Below are 22,882 nucleotides of genomic sequence, written 5' to 3' on the forward strand. Positions count from 1 at the left end.
AAAAAGCCCTGGCCCAGATGGCTTCACTGGAGAATTCTACAAAACATTTACAGAAGAGCTTGTACCAGTACTACCCAAGCTATTTCAGAGCATAGAAGCGGAAGCAACACTTCCAGATTCGTTCTGTGTAGCCAGCATAACGCTGATACCAAAACCAGGTAAAGATGGCACAAAAAAAGAAAATTACAGACCAATATCTCTCATGAATATAGATGCAAAAATTCTTAACAAAATTTTAGCCAATAGAATTCAGCATCATATCAAAAAAATAATATACCACGACCAAGTAGGATTCATACCAGGTATGCAAGGATGGTTCAACATTAGAAAATCAATCAACATAATCCGCCACATAAATAAAAGGAAAGAAAAGAATCACATGATCATTTCAATTGACGCAGAAAAGGCATTTAACGAAGTCCAACACCCATTCCTGATATAAAATAATAACTACTTCCTATGGTCTCTTCTGATTTAAAATGCCATTGTATAGGAATAAATCTTTATATAGATGTAGTATTTTTTATGTACACATAGTCAGTTTCATCAAACTTTTAAAAAATATTACCCTTTGGCTTATTACTCTATTAATTCATAAGCACTAAATGTCTGAGGAGTATTTTCATTACCAATTTATGGGTTATTGCTGTTGTGTGCCATCAAATTGATTCTGACTCATAGCAACCCAACACAGTAGAACTGCCCCATAGAGTTCCCAAGGAGTGTCTGGTGGATTCACACTGCGGACCTTTTGGTTAGCAGCCTGAGCTCTTAACTCCGGTGCCACCAGGGCTCCAGTTTATGGGTAGGAGTTAGAAATGCACAATGTGCATAAGAATGGTACCTTTGTTTCAGGTTATCATACCTTTAAGAACGAAGGGAGGAAAAAACCTCTGTACTGTCACCCCGTCTTCATTTATTTATACCTCACCTGGTTCCACAAAGGATTTGGAGTGTCCTAATAGTAAAACCAGAATACAAAATAAAATTCAGGACCAGGGAAAATACAAATTAAACTATAAGTTCAAGGCTAGAAGACAATTAGAATACTGATATGTAGACCATAATGTCCTACCCAGCTATTTTAGAAAAATGACAAATTTGATTGAGTTTTCTAGTGGACGAAACAAAGAACATAAACAATCTGTTAAGTCTTTTCTCAACTAGTACGTTCAGAAATATGTGTGGGCAGTTTTAGTGGTCACAGTGACTGGATGCCCAACTGTCATTAATGTCTGCAGGCCAGGGATAGTAACTGGCTGTGGTGTGGGGGACAGCCCACATTCAAAGAATTGTTCTGTCCAAAATGCCTAACACCCTGTTGAGAAACACTAAGTTAAATGGTTGTGGATGTCCTTAAAAAGAAAGAAATAAAAACCAATTCTAGGAGGAGCAAAGCTTTTCCAGGCACTTAATTTGAAGGAAATTTGTGACATGGAGTTGTAAATCTAGGACATATAGTGATATTATAAGTCAGTTTCCCACGTGTCTGTCAGTTTGTCTTACTGTGGTGGCATGCATGTTACTGTGATGCTGGAAGCTATGCCACCAGTATTTGAAATACTAGCACAGTCCCCCAAGATGGACAGGTTTCAGCAGAGCTGCAAGACCAAGACAGCCTAGGAGGAAGGACCTGGCAGTCTACATCTGAAAAGATTGGCCAGTGAAAACCTTATCAATAGCAACGGAACATTGTCTCATACCATGCCAGAAGATGAGCCCCTCAGGTTGGAAGGCATTCAAAATACAATTAAGAGATGCCTCTTCAAAGTAGATTCAACCTTAATGACGTGGATGAAATAAAGCTTTCGGGACCTTCATTTGCTAATGTGACATAACTCAAAATGAGAAGAAACAGCTGCAAACATTCATTAATAATTGGAATTTGGAATGTACGAAGTATGAATCTAGAGAATAAATTGAAAGTTGTCAAAAATGAAATTGAATGCATAAAAATTGATATCCTTTGTGTTAGTGAGCCTAGTGAACTGGTGTTGGCCATTTTGAATTGAACAATCATATATATGGTCTACTAGGCCAGAAATGACAAACTGAAGAGGAGTGATGTCACATTAATCATCAGAAAATTCAAGGAGGGTGGAGCCAAAATGGTACTATAGACAGAAGCACCATTCTGTCCCTCCACAGCAAAGACCCGAAAAACTAAGTAAAACAGACGAACATCAATCCTGGAACCCTAAGCGTGAAATGAAGAGATAAACAAGTCAACCAAGCACCGAATGGAATACGAAACTGACAGAGAACAGAGAGCGAGGAGAAATACATAGTGGAGGTCCACGTAAGCTAACGAGACATGGATTTGCCATATTGGACTTCTCAGCCACTGAGAACGGTGGACAAGGAGTACAGGAAGAAGCTTCAAGGAGCTCCCAGCAGGACACAGAGCACTCGGTAATCAGTGATACACGCTTTCCCACACCCCACCCTTCTTCTCGCTGCTCAGCTTCCACCGCTTCCCAGCAGGCCATGGTAGCTTGGCCGGGGAGGCACCAGCTCCTTGCCAGTTGGATTTGCCCCACCCACACCGGCCTGCTCCTTTAATGCCATTATTTTGTTGCAGTTATTGCTTTTTTTGGCTTCTTTTGATTTATTCTCTTTCTCTCACCTCCTTCCATTCCTTTCTCTCAAATGGCTAGCTCCATGTGCCTTTTGCACTTTTTCTTGACAGGCTGTGAAGTGCCGCTTGACTGGGGAACCACTTCCCTGGTCCGCACCACCATGTGAGTGGGATACCTGGAGGCATTTTTTTTTTTTCTCAATTTCTTGTCTCTCTACCATCCTTCCCTTCTTTACACCTGAACACCTGGCGCCATGTGCTGTCTCCTTCTGCATGGGCTGTGCAGTGCCGCGCAGCTGGGGAGCCACTTCCCCAGTCAGCACCACCACACCAGCAGCCTCCCTAAGGACATTTTGTTTCTTCTTTTCTTTTCTCAATTTCTTGTCTCCCTCTACCTTCCTTCCTCACCCTTCTTCTGAACACCTGCCGCCTTGTGCCATTTCCGCTCCTTCTGGATGGACTGTGTAGCGCCACTTAGCTGGGGACCTGCTTCAGGTGGGCTCCCGTGGGGTATTTTTTTTTTTTTCTTTCTCTTTTTTCTCAATTTCTTGTCTCTCTCTACCTCCCTTCATTTCCTTTCTCCCAAACACCTGGCATTTTTATTTTCTCCATTTCTGGTCTCGCTCTACATTCCTTTCTACCGACCACCTAGCCGTGTATGCCTTTCTCTGTCCTTTTTTTCTTTTTTTAAATCTAGTTTCTTATCTCTCTTTCCCCTCCTTCCTTTCCTTTTTCCTGCCCACCTAGCTGCCTGTGCCATATCTCTCCCTTCTTGATGGGCTGTGTCTCACCGCCTGGCTAGAAAGCCACCAGGGTATGGCTTCCCCAGGTCTGTAGCACTCTTAACAGCAGGCTCCCTTAGCACTTTTCTTGGCTCCTGTTTCTCTCTCCTCTTTCTCTTCTTTCCCACACCCGCTTAGCTCCACACATCACAACCTGTCTCCTCCCTCCTGCCTATTTGCACCATGCACCGAGCATCGCCCCTGAGTGGCACAAGCACAGTCTACCAGAATCTGCCAATCACTGACCCCCCGGCCCCACCCTGTTGGCACCAGTACGTTCCATAAATGACCCATCCCGGCTCCTCTCTTTCTGCTGGACCTGCCCTGCTGCAACATAGCTGAGCAACTGGCCCTACCCATTAGACAAGGTAGTGATAAGTATCGTGCCCACATATGAGCAGACAACAAACAACACACTTCCCACCTGCTCAGACATAACCAGATAAAACAAAAAAGCAGGATGAAACAAATCTACAACTAATAAACAAAGAAAATAAATAATGAATGTGCTAAAGACAGCAGACAATATCAAAACGTAGTAAAAAAACAGGACAGGTTGGTTCCAGTAGTCATCCAAAATAAAACACCAGTTGACATTCCAGTAGAAGAAAAGGTGCTGGAACTACCTGATAGGGAGTTGAAATCTCTAATATTCAGACCTATCCAAGAGTTGAAGGAAAAAGCAGATAAAAATGAGGAAAAAGTAGACAAAATCATGGAAAAGACAGACAAACAATGGAACAATTCAGGAAAATAATACAGGAACAAAATGTGAAAATAAATTCACAGCTAGAAATCATACAAAAACAACAATTAGAAATCCAAAAGTTAAACAACAAGATCTCAAAAATGGACAGTGTCATAGAAGGTTTGAGGAGCAGGTTTGAAACAATAGAAGACAGGATGAGTGAAATTGAAGACAAATATTTGGATACCACCTTGGGGGAAAATCAGAGAAAAGAACAAAGAAAAAGGAAGAAACCTGAGAATGAATCAATAGCAAAAATTTGCAAGTGATCAGAGTTCCAGAACAGGGGGAGAAAACAGAAAACACAGAGAGGATCATTGAAGAATTGCCGACAGAAAGTTTTCCAAATATCATGAAAGATGAAAAGCTGACCATCCAAGAAGCTCAACAAACTCCATATAGGATAGACTCCAACAGAAAATCACCAAGACATATCACAGTCACACTCGCTGAAACCAAAGACAAAAAAGAAACCTGAGAACAGCTTGAGAAAAATGAAAAGTCACATACAGAGGGGAAACAATAAGACTAAGATCTGATTACTTGGCAGAAATCATGCAGGCAAGAATGCAATGAGATGACATACATAACCTTGAAAGAAAAAATTTGCCAGCAAAGAATAATACAGCCTGCAGAGCTCTCATTCAAATATGATGGTGAAATTAGGACATTTCCGAATAAACAGAAATTAAGGGAATATGTAAAATCCGAACCATACTTACAAGAATTATTAAAGGGAGTCCTTTGGTTAGAGTAGAAACAACATCAAACGACAGCCTGAGTATAGAATGCAAGAATGCATCAGTCAGATACCAGCCTAGGTAATGAACTCTCAAGGATTAACAAGAGGAAACCAAAGAGGTTAATCTGTAAATGACACCAATGTCAAGAAAATAAGAGGGAATAAACGATGTAGATATAGAACTTTCAAATGGAGAGGAAGGCAAGGCGATACCAAGTAATAAAAGACCGGTTCAAACTTAGGAAGGGTAATTTCAAGGTAATCACAGAGAAAGTTAACAAACCTACTCATCAAAACAAAGGAAAAAAAGAAAAAAGTCTTAGTAAACACAAAATCTACAAAAACGAAAGAAATGAAAAGAAACCCCACAAACAAAAGGAAATCAGCACAGGAGAGTGAGAGGAACAAAGAAACCATCAGCACTACAAAAAAGAAAGCACTACAAAATGACAGCAATAAACTCACACCTACCAATAATTACACTGAAGGTAAATGGCCTAAATGCACCCATAAAGAGAGAGAAGTGACAGAATGGATTAAAAAACAGGATCCATCAATATGCTGTCTACAAGAGACACACCTTAGAAACAAAGATGTAAATGTATTAAAAATTCAAAGAGGGAAAAAAATATATCAAGCAAACAGCTACAAGAAAAGAGCATGAGTGGCAATGCTAATATCAGATAAAATAGACTTTAAAACAAAATCCACCATAAAAGACAAAGAAGGGCATTATATAATGATTAAAGGGACAGTCCATCATGAAGACATAACCATAATGAATATCTACATACCCAATAACAGATGTCCAAAATACCTAATAGAAACTCTAACACCACTGAAAAGAAAAATTGACAGTTCCACAGTTATAGTAGGAGACTTCAACACACCACTCGTGGTAAAGGACAGAACATGTAGAAAGAAACTCAACAAAGATACAGAAGATCTAAAGACCACAGTCAGCCAACTTGAAATCATAGACATATAGATCACACTCCACCCAACAGCTGCAAAGTACATATTCTTTTCTAAGGCACATGGAATGTTCTCCAGAATAGGCCACATCTTAGGCTACAAAGCAACTCTCAACAAAATCCAAAACATTGAGATAATACAAAGTATCTTCTCTGACCACAATGCCATCAAAGTGGAGATTAACAACAGGAAGAGCAAGGAAAAAAAATCAGTTACATGGAAACTGAATAAGACCCTGCTTAAAAACCACTGAGTAATAGATGGAATCAAAGAATTCCTAGACTCAAATGAGAATGAAAACACATCACACCAAAACCTTTGGGACACAGCAGAGGCAGTGCTCAGAGGTCAATTTATAGCAATAGATGCACACATCTAAAAAGAAGAAAGGGACAAAATCAAAACATTAGCTACACAACTCAAAGAAATAGAAAGAGGACAGTAAAAGAAGCCCACAGCCAGCAGAGGAAAGGAAATAATAAAGATCAGAGCAGAGATAAATGAAATACAGAATAGAAAAACAATTGAAAGAATCAACAAAACCAAAAGTTGGTTCTTTGAAAGGATCAACAAAATTGACCATCCCTTGGCCAAAATGACAAAAGAAGAATAAGAAAGGAAGCAAATAACCCAAATAAGAAATGAAATGGGGGACATTACAACAGACCCAACTGAAATAAAAAGGATCATAACAGAGTACTATGAATAACTATACTCCAACAAATTTGAAAACCAGGAGGAAATCGACAAATTTCTAGAAACACACTACTTACCCAAACTAACACAAACTGATGTTGAAATTCTGAACAGACTCATAACAAAAGAAGAGATTGAAAAGTCAATAAAAAAAGACTTCCAACAATAAAAAAGCCCAGGCCCTGATGGCTTCACTGGAGACTTCTACCAAACATTCACAGAAGGCTTACACTAGTACTACTCAAACTATTTCAGAACATAGAAAAGGAAGTGATACTTCTGAATACATTCTATGAAGCCAGCATAAACCTGATACCAAAACCATGCAAAGACACCACAAAAAAGGAAAATTACAGACGAATATCTCTCAGGAATATAAATGTAAAACTTCTCAACAAAATTCTAGCTAATAAAATTCAGCATCATATCAAAAAAGTACATTATGACCACGTGGAATTCATACTAGGTATGTAAGGATGGTTCAACATTAGAAAATCAATCAATGTACTCCACCTCATAAATAAAATTTAAAAATCACATGATCATCTTCATTGACACAGAAAAGTCCAAAGTCCAATACCCATTCCTGATAAAAACTCTCAATAGAACAGGTATAGAAGGGAAATTCCTCAATGTAATAAAGGGCCTCTATGGAAAACCAATAGCCAACATCATTCTTAATGGAGAGGGGCTGAAAACATTCCCCTTGAGAACAGAAACAAGACAAGGTTGCCCTTTATCACCACTCTTATATAACATTATGCTAGAAGTCCTAGCTAGAGCAACAAGGCAAGAAAAAGAAATACAAGGCATCCAATTTGGTAATGAAGAAGTAAAAATGTCCCTATTTGCAGGTAATATGATACTGTACATAGAAAACCTAAAAGACTCTGCTAGGAAACTACTGGAACTAATAGATTCAGTAGAGTAGCAGGATACAAGATAAACATACAAAAATCAGTTGGATTACTGTACACTAATAAAGAGAATGATGAAAAGGAAGTCAGGAAAACAATACCATTTATAATAGCCCCTAAAAAAATAAAACACTTAGGGATAAATCTAACCAAGAATGTAAAAGACCTATACAAAGAAAACTACAAAACATGACTGCAAGAAACAAAAAAGAGATATACATAAATGGAAAAACATACCATGCTCATCAATAGGTAGAGTCAACATTGTGAAAATGACAGTTCTACCCAAAGCAATCTACAAATGCAGTGCAATCCCAATCCAAATACCAACAGCGTCTTTGAAAAGATGGAAAAAATAATCATTAACTTTATATGGAAATGGAAGACGCCGTGGATAAGTAAAGCACTATTGTAGAAGAAGAATAAAGTAGGAGGACTTGGCACTACATGACCTCAGAACCTACTCTACAGCCATGATAATCAAAACAGCCTGGTTGTTGTACAACAACAGATACACTGATCAGTGGAATAGAATTGAGAACCCAGATGTAAATCCATCCACCTACAGTCACCTGATCTTCGACAAGGGCCCAAAGTCCATCAAATGGGGAAAAGACAGTCTTTTTAAGAAATGATGCTGGCAAAACTGGATGTCCATTTCCAAAAAAAATGATACAAGGCCCATACCTCACACCATACACAAAAACTAATTCAAAATGGATCAAAAAAGTAAATATAAAACCAAAAACTATAAAGATCATAGAAGAAAAAATAAGGCCAACTCTAGAGGCCCTAATACACGGCATTAACAGGATATAAACCATAATTAACAGCACACAAACTCCAGAAGATAAGCTTAATAACTGCGATCTTCTAAAAATTAAACACTTAAGCTCATCGAAAGACTTCACGAAAAGAGTAAAAAGAGAACCTACAGACTGGGAAAAAAATTTTGGCTATGAGAAATCCAACAAAGTTCTAATCTCTAAAATCTACTGAAAAATCCAACTCCTGTACAACAAAAAGACAAATAATCCACTTAAAACATGAGCAAAGGAAATGAACAGACACTTCACCAAAGACATTCAGGTGGTTAAAAACACATGAGGAAATGCTATCGACTACTAGCCATTAGAGAAATGCAAATCAAAACCATAATGAGATACCATCTCATCCCAGCATTACTGGCACAAATCCAGAAAAATCAAAATAACAAACATCAGAGAGGCTGCAGGGAGATTGGAACTCTTATGCACTGCTGATGGCAATGCAAAATGGTACAACCATTTTGGAAAATGATACGGCACTTCCTTAGAAAGCTACAAAGAAATACCATATGATCCAGCAATCGTACTCCTAGGAATATATCCTAGAGAAATAACAGTCATCACACGTATAGACATATGCACATGCATGTTCACTGCACCATTGTTCACAATAGCAAAAAGATGGAAACAACCTAGATGCCCATCACAAATAAATGGATAAACAAACTATGATAGATACACACAATGGAGTATGATGCAACGATAAAGAACAATGATGAATCTGCGAAGCATCTCCCAACATGGATGAATCTGGAGGGAATTATGATGAGTGAAATAAGTCAATCACAAAAGGACGAATATTGTGTGAGACCACTATTATAAAAACTCATGAAAACATTTACACACAAAAAGAAACAATCTTTGATGGTTACGAGGGAGGGGAGGGGTGCGAGTGGAAAAACCCTAAATAGACAATAGATAAGTGGTTACTTTGATGAAGGATAAGACAGTACACAATACTCAGGAAGCCAGTAAAACTTGTCCAAAGCAAGGTCATGGAAGCTCCATAGACACATCCAAACTCCCTGAGGGACCAAATAACTGGACTGAGGGCTGTGAGGACCTGGTCTCAGGGAAAATCTAGGTCAATTGGCATGACATAGTTTATAAAGAAAATGTTCCACATTCTACTTTTGTGAATAGTGTCTGGGGTCTTTACAGCTTGTGAGTAGCCATCCAAGATTCTCCACTAGTTTCACCCTGTCTGGAGCAAGGGAGAATGAAGAAAACCAAAGGACTAATTGACCACAACTTCCACGAGACTGAGTTCAACACAACTAAATGGTGCCAGGCTACCACCACTGACTGCTCTGACAGCGATCACAACAGAAGGTCCCAGACAGAGCTGGAGAAAAATGTAGAACAAAATCCTAACTCACAAAAAATGACCAGCCTTACTGGCCTGACGGATACTGGAGAAAACTCCAAGAGTATTTCCCCTGAACACCCTTTTAGCTCAGTAATGGAGCCACTCCTGAGGTTCACCCTCCAGCCAAAGATTAGACAGGACCATAAAACAAAACAAGACTAAAGCGGCACACCAATCCAGGAGCAAAGACTAGAAGGCAGGAAGGGACAGGAAAGCCGGTAATAGGGAACACAAGGTCAAAAAGTTGAGAGTGTTGACATTTGTGGGGTTGGTAACCAATGTCACAAAACAATGTGTGTACTAATTGTTTAATAGGAAGCTAGTTTGTTCTGTAAACCTTCATCTAAGGTACAATTGAAAAAAAAAGAACATTTCAAGATCAATCCTGAAGAACAACACTGTCAGTGAGGATAATATCCATACACCTACAAGGAGGTCCTGTTAATGTAACTATTATTCAAATTTGCGCACCAACCACTAATGCTGAAAATGAGGAAATTGAAGATTTTTATCAACTTCTGCAGTCTGAAATTGCTCAAACATGGAGTCAAGATATATTGATGATTACTGCTTATTAGAATGTGAAAGTTGGAAACAAAGAAGGATCAGTACTTGGAAAGTACGGCCTTGGAGGTAGAAACAATGCTGGAGATTTTGCAAAACCAATGACCTATTCGTTGGAAGTAACTTTTTTCAACAACGTAAATGGCAACTATACATGTGGACCTTACCAGATGGAATATGCAGGAATCAAATCGACTATATTTGTGGAAAGAGATGATAGAGAAGCTCAATATCATCAGTCAGAACAAGGCCAGGGACTGACTGTGGAACAGATAATCAGTTGCTCATATCCAAGTTCAAGTTGAAGCTGAAGAAGATTTAAACAAATCCACAAGATCCAAAGTATGACCTTGAGTATTTCCCACCTGAATTTAGAGACCATCTCAAGAATAGATTTGATGCATTGAACAGTAATGACCAAAGACCACACAAGTTGTGGGATGACATCAAGGATATCACACATGAAGAAAGCAAAAGGTCATTAAAAAGATAGTAAAGAAAGAAAAGACCAAAATGGATGTCAGAAGAGACTCTGAAGTTTGCTGTTAAATGTGGAGTAGCTAAAGCGAGTGGAAGAAATGATGAAATAAAAGATCTGAACAGAAGATTTCAAAGGGCGGCTCCAGAAGACAAAGTAAAGTATTATAATAAAATGTGCAAAGATCTGAAGTTAGAAAACCAAAAGGAAAGAACATGCTTGGCATTTCCAAGCTGAAAGAACTGAAGAAAAATTTTCAAGCCTCGAGTTGAAATATTGAAGGATTCTATGGGCAAAATAAAATATTGAATGATGCAAGAAGCATCAAAAGAAGATGGAAGGAATACAGAGTCACTGTATCAAAAAGAATTGGTCAGCATTCACCATTTCAGGTTACAGCATATGATCAAGGACCGATGGTATAGAAGGAAAAAGTCCAAGCTGCACTAAACGCTTTGGCGAAAAACAAGGCTCCGGGAATTGACGGAATACCGATTGTTTTAACAAAAAGGTGCAACACTGAAAGTGCTCACTTGTCTATGCCAGGAAATTTGAAAGACAGTTACCTGGCCATCCGAGTGAAAGAGGTCCATATCTGTGCCCACTCTAAACAACAGTGATCAAACAATGCATAAATTATCGAATAATATCATTACTCTCACACACCAGTAAAATTTTGGTGAAGATAATTCAAAAAATGGTTGCAACAGTACATTGACAGGGAACTGCCAGAAATTGAGGCCAAATTCAGAAGAGGACGTGGAATGAGGGATATCATTGCTAATGTTAGATAGATCTTGGCTGAAAACAGAAAATACCAGGAAGATGTTTACCTGTGTTTTATTGACTATGCAAAGGCATTCTATTGTGTGGATCATAACAAATTATGGATAAGATTGCAAAGAATGGGAACTGCAGAACACTTAATTGTGTTCATGCAGGACCTGTACCTAGAACAAGAGGCAGTTGTTCAAACAGAACAAAGGGATACTGTGTGGCTTAAAATCAGGAAAGGTGTGCTTCACCTTTCACCACACTTATTCAGTCTGTATGCTGAGCAGATATTCTGAGAAGCTGGACTATATGAAGAACGAGGCATCAGGATTGAAGGAAGACTCATTAACAACTTATGTGATGCAGCTGACACAACCTTGCTTGCTGAGAACTTAGAGGACTTCAAGCACTTACTGATGAAGATCAAAGACCATAGCATTCAGTATGGATTCCACCTCAATATAAAGAAAACAAAAATCTTCACAACTGGACCAGTAAGCAACATTGTGATAAATGGAGAAAAGATTGAAGCAGTCAAGGACTTCGTTTTCCTTGAATCCGCAATCAATGCCCATGGAAGCAGCAGTCACGAAATCAAATGATGGCATTGCATTGGGCAAATTTGCTGCAAAAGACCTCTTTAAAGTCTTAAAAAGCAAAGATATCATCTTGAAAACTAAGGTGTGCCTGACCCAAGCCATGGTATTTTCAGTCGCCTCATATGCATGTAAAAGCTGGACAATGAATAAGGAAGACCAAGAAGAATTGATGCCTTTGAATTATGGTGTTGGTGAAGAATATTGAATGTACCGTGGACTGCAAGAAGAATGACAAATCTGTCTTGGAAGAAGTACAGCCAGAATGCTCTTTAGAAGTGAGGATGGCTTAACTTCGTCTGGTGTACTTTGGACACGTTATCAGGAGGCACCCGTCCCTGGAGAAGGCCATCATGCTTCGTAAAGTAGAGGATCACTAAAAAAGAGGAAGACCCTCAACAAGATGGATTGACACAGTGGCTGCCACAGTGGGCTCAAACATAGCAATGATTGTGAGGATGGTGCAGGACCGGGCAGTATTTTGTTCTGTTGTACATAGGGTCACTATGAATCAGAATCAACTCAAGGGCACCTGTCATGGATTGAATTATGTTCCCCCCCCAAAATTTGTGTATCAGTTTGGCTGGACCATGATCCCAGGTATTCTGTGATTTTCCTGTATGTTGTAAATCCTGCCTCTATGATGTTAATGAGGGAGGATGGGCAGCAGTTGTATTAGTAAGGCAGGACTCAGTCTACATGATTAGATTGTGTCTTGAGGCAATATCTTGAGATATAAAAGAAGCAAGCAGAGAAACAGGGGGACCTCATAGTACCAAGAAAGCAGAGCCAGGAGCATAGCGCATCCTTTGGACCCGCGGTCCGTGCACGAAGAAGCTCCTAGTCCGGGGAAAGATTGATGAGAAGCCGACAGAGAAAGCCTTCCCCTGGAGCTGACACCCTGAATTTGGACTTTCAGCCTACTTTACTGTGAAGAAATAAATTTCTTTCTTAAAGCCATCCACTTGTGGTATTTCTGTTACGGCAGCACTAGATAACTAAGACAGCACCTAACAACAACAACATAAGACAGCTGTCTTACAGTATCCCTAGAAGAAATTTATTTAGAATAAATATACTAATGAACTTTGGAAGGCTGTACTTCTTGACTTTTTCAAAATAATCCAAAGTCTCAGTGCCAGGATACAACTCGTGAAATAGTTCTTTCATGACCCAAGTATACTGCTTTTTGATATTCTCATTTGATATAGAAATATACCATCTCTCAACCAACAGCATTCCTACAGTCTGAGTGCCTTGTGGGAGCCATCTGAAAAAGTATGGGAAAGAAAGGCAGAAATATTCTAGGTTTGCTAGAAGTTTGCTTTATTAGGATGAAGAGCATATCAGAATCATTTAAATAGAAAGCTAATTTTTATTGTTTATGTATTTATTTATTTTTAACTATGCCCATTTTCCTCTTCAGACTAACAAATTTTAATGTGAAATGGTCAGATAATTTTGGAAAATCCCTGTAGTGGATGTTAATGAAATAATTTGACTGGATATTGGTTAACTTATCTAAATATTTCTAAGAGAAGAAATTTACAGGCATATAATTCCTTCCAAAAATGGACATGAGAAGCAAACTCTATTTGTTGAAGTGATAAGCAGTCCCTTTGGAACCTTCTTAAAGGAAATTGTAAAAATGAAAAGGCTGGAAATATACTTTACCTCTTATATGGGAGGAAAGTGCCTTTATCCTTCCATTAGCAATATCAATAGTTTCCAACTTTCTTTTGCCCCAACATTCTTGAGGTTGACAGCACATCTCATCAGATACCTTGTCTCTTCACAGTTTCATCAGGAAACAAATTGAAATATTTGTCCACTCAGGTTTCTAATATTCCCTTCGAAGCCGTATCTCCCCCAACACACATATACCAACTTAAAATCACTGCAGTGGACCCTTTTCAGGTAATATGAAGAAATTTGTTGTTCAATGATTAAATCATGGTGAGTATAAAATGTTCAGGGAAGTTTTAAAGCCACTAAGCAGGAGGTCCAATCCCATACTACCAATGCTAGCAGGCCAAGAACAGTCTGTATAAACATACTCAGTTCCGTGGCTGACTTTTTTTTTTTTTCCTGTACAAAAATTTATACATACATTGTTATGTGATTCTGATTACTCTCCCCATACTGTGACAGCACATTCCTCCTTTCCACCCCTGATTCCCCATGTCCGTTCAACCAGCATCTAACCCTCTCTGCCTTCCCATCTCACCTCCGGACAGAAGCTGCCCGTTTAGTCTCTTGTATCTGGATCATATGGTATTTCTATTTCTAGCTTTCTAAGGAAGCTCCATATCGTTTTCGAAGATGGTTGTATCATTTTGCATTCCCACCAGCAGTGCATAAGAGTTCCCATCTCCCCCCAGCCACTCCAGCATTTGTCATTTCCAGTTTTTTTGATTCGTGCCAGTAATGCGGGGGCGAGATGGTATCTCACTTGTGGTTTTGATTTGCATTTCTCTAATGACTAGTGATTGGGAGCATTTCCTCATGTGTCTGTTGGGCCACTCGAATGTCTTCTTTGGTGAAGTGTCTGTTCATTACCTTTGCCCATTTTTTTCTTTGTTTTTTTTTTATTGTTGTAGTTTAAATGAAGTTTACATTTCAAGTTAGTCCCCCATACAAAAATTTATACATACATTGTTATGTGACCCTAATTGCTCTCCCCATACTGTAACAGCACACTCCTTCTTTCCACTCCTGATTCCCCATGTCCATTCAACCAGCTCCTAACCGTCTCTGCCTTCCTATCTCACCTCCGGACAGGAGCTGCCCATTTCGTCTCTTGTATCTACCTGAGCTAAGAGGCACACTCCTCACGAGTATCATTTTATGTCCCACAGTCCAGTCCAATCCCTGTCTGAAGAGTTGGCCTTGGAAGTTGTTTTAGTTCTGGGCTGATAGAGAATCCAGGGGCCATGCTTTCCAGGGTTCCTCCAGTCTCAGTCAGACCATTAAGTCTGGTCTTCTTAATAGAATTTGAGTTCTGCACCCCACCTTTTTCCTGCTCCATCTGGTACTCTCTGTTGTGTTCCCTATCAGGGCGGTCATTGGTGGTAGCTGGGCACCATCTAGTTCTTCGGGTCTCAGGCTGATGAAGTCTCTGGTTTATGTAGCTCTTTCTGTCTCTTGGACTAATACTTGTGTCTTTGGTGTTCTTCATTCTCCTTTACTCCAGGTGGTTGGGACCAATTGATGCATCTTAGATGGCCACTTGCAAGCTTTTAAGACCCCAGATGCCATCAGTGGCTGACTTCTTAAAATCAATACTAGATAGAGTAAATTTCCACTCCAGCATAGAAATATTCAGTCCTTCAGATTTGACCTATACCATTTAATATATCAGTTTAATAATACAGCTGTACTTCAGTGTCTTGATAGTTGCAATGTGTTATCTCTAAAAATCAGTCAGGGACTGTATTATAAACTTGCTATTAAAAAGGATAGGTCTTAACTTGTATGAAAATCAGAATTTTCAAAATAGAAAGTGATCATACATATTTATGGTGTTCTTAGTTTTTCACCAGCATCATAAAGTTCCTATAAATGCTGAGTTTCTGAAACTAATTCAGAGTGTGATTTGATTTATAGATTATGTTTTAGGAATGTGCGTACTTCTGAAACAAAAAATGTTTGCACCGTATTTTTGACATAAAAATACAACTCCTGAGACATACCTTGTGCTTTCCTCCGGTAAGTTTAATTATAAATAAATAAATGAACTCATATGATGACTCATCTTCAAGTTGTTGAGCTCTATAATCTTGCAGAAGCTGAAGGAATTTTGATGGTTATAGACTCTGTAATCATACAGTCAGAGTTTAAATTCTAGCTCTACCTCATACTTCCTGTGTAACCTTGGGAAAGTTACCCTCTTTGTGCCTCAGTTTCCTTATGTATAAAATATAAATAATTATACTTTTTACCTCAAAAGGTTGCTGTGAAGATTAAATGGGTTAATACCTGTAAAATGAGCTGAACAATACCTGATGCAAAGTAAACACTCAATAAATAATCAATAGTGTCCTAACTACCACTGGACAAGTCCAGTGTCAGGTCTGTAACTCTACTTGGCGGGAAAGGTCAGCAAGGACAGGTACCCCACAAACAGTTGTGTGCAACCACATTTAGTTATAAATAAAAGAATGGGTAGCACTAGTGGATCTGGGGCTTTGGTCCCCCTTCAAAAATAAAAAAATGTCCATAGAAGAATATTTTTTAAAATTTTATGTCACTGTTAAGTTTTTGGGTCCCTGGTGGCACAGTAGTTAAAAGCTACAGCTATAAACCAAAAGGTCAGCAGGTCAAATCCACCATCCACTCCTTGGAAACCCTATAGGGCAGTTCTACTCTGTCTTGTAGGGTCGCTATGAGACGGAATTGACTCGATGGCAACGGGTTATTAAGTTTTTGCTTACTAAAATAGAAAGTGATTCATTACTTTTTTATTTATATTAAGTTCTTTTAGGATATTCTGTACTAATTGAAGTTGTTGGTAACTTTTCTCTTTAAAGCCAATAGATTTATTTTCATCATTTATATGATGAAAATTTATCATCTATCATAAATTGGTAAATTCATCAGTTGAAACAACTGCTTTGAATTCAAGCTATCATAATTGCTGACAAGCGTTGAAATGAGGGAGCCATCACTGCCATCAGACTACTCCTTTTACATGATCTCTATACATAACGTTCTTGGCTGTCCTCATTCTGCTTCCTTGGAAACAAAATACTACTTCAGTAATGCCGAGGAGATGGCATAGTGTAATGCCGTTTTGTCTTTACTAAAACTATCTGTAAAGATGGTTAAATTAAGGCTTTCTGAAGAGACTCTTTAAAATAATTTTATGTAGATGAGAAACTGATGACATTTCAAAGCCATCTCACATTGTTTCTGAGGGAAAAAAAACATGTTTACAATCACTGATTTTATCACATCTGGTTAGTATTTACTTCTACACCTTTAATGAGTAAATTATTGAAACTCACCACCGTGCCTGGTTAGAGATATTTATGTCACTCACTGAAAGATTTTGCAGCTTGTAGTGTAGTGGTGGGTGGCAACAGAATTTGCAGTCTTGAAAAAATAAAAATCATTATGAAAAGAGAATAAGGGGAAGGGAAATGGAGCAAGATGAAGACAAAGGAAACTCAGCCATAGTGTTAGAAAATACTTGGGTATGTCTTGCTTCTGAAGTCTCCAAAAATCCCCAGACCTCCCACCTACAGTGCAGTATCTTTCATCTGGGGCTCACCTTCAGAATCGTTTTGATTGTTGGGAATTCTGAGTGCTTCATGTCTGTCACCAAAGTCTTATTAGAGAACTTTGCCTGTGTTTGAAGACTGTGTGTGTGTGTGTGTGTGTGTGTGTGTCTGTGTCTGTGTGTGTGTGTGTGTCTGTGTCTGCAGCCAGATGCAGATGTGTTGCCTCACTTCCTAAGAAAACAGAAAAAGTTCTATTAGTATAAAACCAATAATACACCGTTAACAGTTGCCACTACAATTCAGGGTCCCACTTTTAGAGGAATACTATAGTTAAATCTAATACAGCCTTTATCTAAACTGCAAAGAAATATACTAATGGAAAACTTGCAAAAGAGAAGTCATATACACCACAATCCTAGAGAAAATCCTAAAGTCTTTCAGAGTTCCTCAGTCTTTTTGATGTAGGTAATCATTGATAACCAAAACAACAGAAGCTATGAACCTGTTTTTCAAATTTAACCATACATTAAGAAAAGGTCTAAAATATGCTGTCTTTTCCCTGTTTGCTTTGGTTTCTTATAGCTTGTACTCTTACAACTTAATTTCTATTTATAGAATATATTTTATTTAAAAAAAAAAAAAACCATTGCCATTGAGTTGATTCCGACTCATAGAGTAGAACTGTCCTTAGGGTTTCCCAGGAGCGGCTGGTGGGTTTGAACTGCTGACCTTTTGGTTAGCGGCTGAGCTCTTAACCACTGCACCAATTAAAACTTATCTCTCCTAAGAGAAATTTCTAATTATACCATTGTTATTTGGTAATAGAGACTATGTAAAATAATGTGCAAAATAAGAATTCACTTTGCCTTAAATTGTATTTGGATATTTTAGAACCATTTCCAAAGACAGCTCATTTAAAAGATGGAGTGTCTGATAGCTAGAGGGAAAACCTGTGTGACTTAGGTTTAATCGCAGACAAAAAATAAATGTTTTCATCATTTGAAGGAACTAATAATACCTTTATTAGAGTTAATTTGTTCTTTTAATATATGGAAGTATGTCACAAAACTTAACTATACCTGTTTGTGATGTGGTGCCTCATTTTTTCAATCAACTGCATGTTTTCAACTTAAGTTTACTTAAAGTTTCTGAAAAGAAATGCACAAAGACAGTATTCAATTAAGGATTAATCACTATGGAAACTGAGACGTGGAGACTGAAAGCGGGAGCATGTATTCTCCCCCGTTTCCTGCCAGCTGTCATAGTCAGCCTCTGCTGCCTGAACCACAGCCAAAATATAGACTGTGACCAGCTCTTAAGAAACTATATCTGTATTTTTATAAATTGGTACAAGTATCACACTATAAAAGAAGACTTAATCCCCTGAATTGGATGACAGACACTTGGCACTCTTGCCAGTGTTTGACAGAGAAATAACGGGCCGCTTTGTAGTAAAACCTGGATTAATAGTAAACCCTTCTTTATGTTATTGCAGTGTGGTGTAAATGAGAGAACTAAGCATGCTGTCAGCCAGGGGTGGGGTGGGGTGGGGTGGGCAGATTGCACTTTCTATAACCAATGCAGGTTTAAGCACTGTTCGAATACTGTAAATACAAAATGTTGTGTTAATAAGAACTTCTCTTTCTTGTATTTGTATTAGATTGGCATTCTGTAGATTACTTAAAGAAAGGCTTTCTGTGAGCTATAGTGGATTTGATTGCTGTGTGTTTATACAGCTTTCAGAGTCAGCAAGGAGGGATGGACTGTTTACAATGAGCCGACTTTGGGGAGATATAGCATTCCATTATCCTATTTTTCAGGATAGCAAATGGCATGATGGTTTAAAATAATTGTTCACAAATGACTGGTTTATGAAGTAGCCTAGTAAGTAAGTTTTATGGTTTCAGCATGTAGCAGAATTAACTCTTACTGGGTGGGATTTTTAATGGTCTTACCATTTTCCTTTCTATAGTTAGATGTTAATTGTATGGTGTTTGTATTAGAAAGGTATTTTTCAAGTAATACTGGTAGAGATCAAGATTTTTGAAATTGTATATATGTGTATGTGTGAGATTTTGTGACTGGTATCGGCATAAAAAAGGCTTTCATGTTTCTATTCTTAGGATAGATTTCTGTTTCTGAAAGACGGTACTGTCATTTCAGTGAAGAATACCTATTACCTAGTCAGAGGGAGAAGAATTCAGTATGAACTATAAAGATATGTATTGGTTCCTCTCCTAGCTGGAGGCCAGGAGAAGCTGTGGCATCCTTCCTCACAGAGCTATTTCCAGGCTTAATGGCCTAATGTGACTGATGAGCTGATGTCTGCAAAGCTCATCCAACTCCTTACAAGAAAGGCATTGAATGAGGCATCAAAATATAAGTTTCATTTTTGTAATTATGATTATTGCTTATCAGTAGAGATGATGAGCAAAACTCCCTTTGTGAGTCTGGTCAGTGACCTGGTATTCTTTTTGTTGTTAGTAGTAGTAATAATAGAATGTTTGCAAACTCATTAAAAGCTGTCTAGCCCTGTCCTCTGGTTTTATAGATGAGAGACAAGCCTTGAACTATGCTGATTTGTCATGAAGAATGCTATAGAAAAAAATGTATTTGAAAGAATTGTAAACTAAATTGGTAGCAGACTGGACTGACAGAAAATCATCTTTACTTGTTGGGAAGCAGCTTGAGTCTAACTTTTCTCCTAGCTGGTCAGTGTTCCAATTGCATAGAAGATACGTATGCAAGTTCTCTGTTTAGAATAGTTGGAAGATTCTTAATAGTTAAAAAAATATTATTTCCTCATATAATGCCTTCTGCATAACAATATATAAGTTAATAGAGATGTAAGGCCTCATTGAATTCTGATTAACTCCACCTAGTATCTTAAAGAATGTTAAACACTTAACAGCTCTTTTCAAATTTTATTTTAACCCTCTATGAAAACCATGGTATCAATTGGATATGGCCACTTAATGGGAACACCTATTGCCTTGTCATCTGAGAATCCTGCCTCTGCACGTATGAATTCTGAATTTTTATAGGATGAATAAGGCCATATTGTAATGTCAGAATTGGAAGGATTCTTGGAGATTACTTAACCCAAACATCTTATTTTACCGATTTTAAAAAATGAGAGGTTAATGGGGCTTCCCTCAGGCCCAGGGCTCAACAATGGCAATCACCTTAAATCCCTGTTGTCTATCCTTCTGTCTGCTTTTATGCTTTTCCTTCCTTTTCTTTGATTTCTATTTGTTATGGAGGTTTTGGTTTTACTTTCCCAATATGACAAATTAGTCTTTTAATTTTCCAAGGTAACTTGTTTGTGAAGAATTGCCTTCACTTTAGCAGTTAGACCAAAAAGAAAAAAAAGAAAAAAATCCTGGTGGACTGACTGCATTCTGCCCTTTAAAAACTTTTTTTCAGATTAAAACTCTTATCTGCCAAAGATATCTTGGCAAAGGCATCATTTTTTACTTTTTTTCCTTTAGTTTTGATTTTTCTCTGCCTTATTTTCTGTTCCCCCAAATGTCCAAATCTCCAAATCTCCCTACCTTTCAAGATCTATATCAGACGTGTCATCTTTTCTACAAAGCCTGCCCGGTTTCTCCCAAGTCTGGAAGTAAGCTGTCCTTTTTTTATACTCTTTCTGCCTCACCCAATAGCACTTTATGTGACCTGTTATTATTATGTAGTATGACTTTCAATTTTTTATTATACTTATATAAGTGTATATCTTTCTATTCCTTTCTGATAAACTCTGAACTTTGAGATAGCAGGATATATCTCTTATTCACCTTTGATAACCCCAGATACCCAAAGTAGTATCTTGAATAAAATTAAGACTTTTTGAATAAATTTAGGTGCTCAGTGGTTATTATGGTACCATGAACCCCACCAGTACGTTCTGAAGTGTTTACATGATTTAAATTATATTTTATTTTCCATGAACAACTTTCATAGTGTTCCTGGAAATACTGTGGAGATGATATTGTTCACAGCTAGGGGGAAAGAGGGCTTTATCTGAATAATAATCTTTGAAAAGGATTGTCAAGTCTGCCTGGCATTCATGGTCTTTGATTTACTCAGCCTACACCTCCAACCATAAACTACTGTCTGATCTTCCAGTTGGACCCAGTTCAAGTTCTATTTTCTCCATGATCCCTCAATCTGCAGGGATTGCTAGTCCAGGCTCCTTGAGCTCTCATTGTCTGTGCCACTCATCATTGTAGACTTGTTGACCTTCAACAGTATTGACCACATTATTGTTACATACTTCGTGTGTACTTGCTCTCTCCTGTCTTACGTTACAAACCATTTAAGGATCAGGACCACAGTGTATACTTCTGTGAACCCCACCACATTAGCAATGGGTGACACATAGTGGAGGCTCAGAAAATGTTTGTTACTGATAATTCCTGCATGAAAGTACTGCACAAGGCACATCCTTACAACCACTTTTACTACAAGTAAAGGCACCTCAACTGTTAGCTCGAAGAGTTAATGCTAAAGAAGGTATACTGGCAGAAAATGTAAAGATATTAGCCTTGTCTGAACGGCATAAATACTAATATTGTTCATGTTCTTTCTTTATGTGTCATCTCTTGGCCATAGTGCTGGTGTAAGAAACAAACTGAAGAAGGGAGAACATGGAGAATGGTGTCATAAAGATATCCCATGCATGATTTTGTGAGCTTTCCTCATCTAGCAATAATAAATCTGAAGAAACATGGTGTAGCTTAATTCTGTGCCTTCCAAAGTTCTATGAAATGTCTTATTGTTTCTTTAGCATGGCACACAAAGCTTGTCTCAGTTTGGCTCCAGCCTCGTTTTCCAGTCCCTTTCCCAGACACTCACTTATTCAGGATTATACTGCATGCGTTAGGCTGGACACTAGGGATTCAAAGATGTGCAAGCTCTTTCTAGTCAGACTTCAGCTTACATACTATTCCCCAGACACATCATGGACTTTCACACTTCCATTCCTTTGCTCCTGTGGTTCTTTTGCTTACAATTCTCTTTTTCCTGTATCTGCGCATTGAGAAGACTGGCCTGACCAGACAAACTTATGTTGGCCAAAAGGGAGCAGTAAAGCTGCATAGGAAAATGGGAACCGATCATGAAAGGCCTTGCGTTTAGTGAAATAATCAATGCATGTTAAACTGACTTGAACCAACTAAGATGTTAGATTTTATAGTCTGACAGGTAACTCTCAGTTTGTGCAGAGTGTCTAACCGTTCCATGGTGAAGAAGGCCAAGAGCCAGTCCTGGAGCAGGTAGATGAAGCCATTGTTCTAGATAAAAGGACCATTCTGCGTTCACTTACCAAGGAGAAAACCTTTTCATGTACGTGGACATCAAACTGGGTGAAGCCAAAATCTGCTCTTGATCATCTTGGTCAGATTTTCAAGCAGAGAGGTATCAAGCATATGCTAATGAAGGCATGCCTGTTTATCATAAAGTAGAGGTTCTCAAAGTGTGGTCCACAGACCCTAGGCTATCTGAGACTCTTTCAGTGGATCTGCAAGGCCAGGAGTACTTTCATAATATTACCAGGTGTCTTTTTCATTTGTTGTCATTTGCGCTGATGGTACAAAAGCAATGGTGGGGAAAA

General features: G+C 38.4%; 1 protein-coding gene across 10 annotated transcripts in view; it reads left to right on the forward strand.

The window, feature by feature from the left end:
* The window catches only part of ERCC6L2 (ERCC excision repair 6 like 2), a 194,914-nt gene that overhangs the window by 137,035 nt on the left and 34,997 nt on the right, over window positions 1–22,882 (forward strand). For 5 of the 10 annotated variants that reach the window (XM_023735820.1, XM_023735824.1, XM_023735825.1 and 2 more), the window contains one exon: window positions 13,883–13,963. The exons of 4 other annotated variants lie outside the window; for them this stretch is intronic. In XM_023735820.1, coding sequence (XP_023591588.1) covers window positions 13,883–13,963 — 81 coding nt within the window. Of the gene's footprint in view, window positions 1–13,844; window positions 13,964–22,882 lie in introns of those variants that run through there. One more of the 10 variants, XM_023735829.1, reaches the window with a different exon arrangement.

The sequence above is a fragment of the Trichechus manatus genome, unplaced genomic scaffold, assembly GCF_000243295.1.
Source record: "Trichechus manatus latirostris isolate Lorelei unplaced genomic scaffold, TriManLat1.0 scaffold00082, whole genome shotgun sequence".
In the NCBI taxonomy this organism is placed as follows: Eukaryota; Metazoa; Chordata; class Mammalia; order Sirenia; family Trichechidae; genus Trichechus; species Trichechus manatus.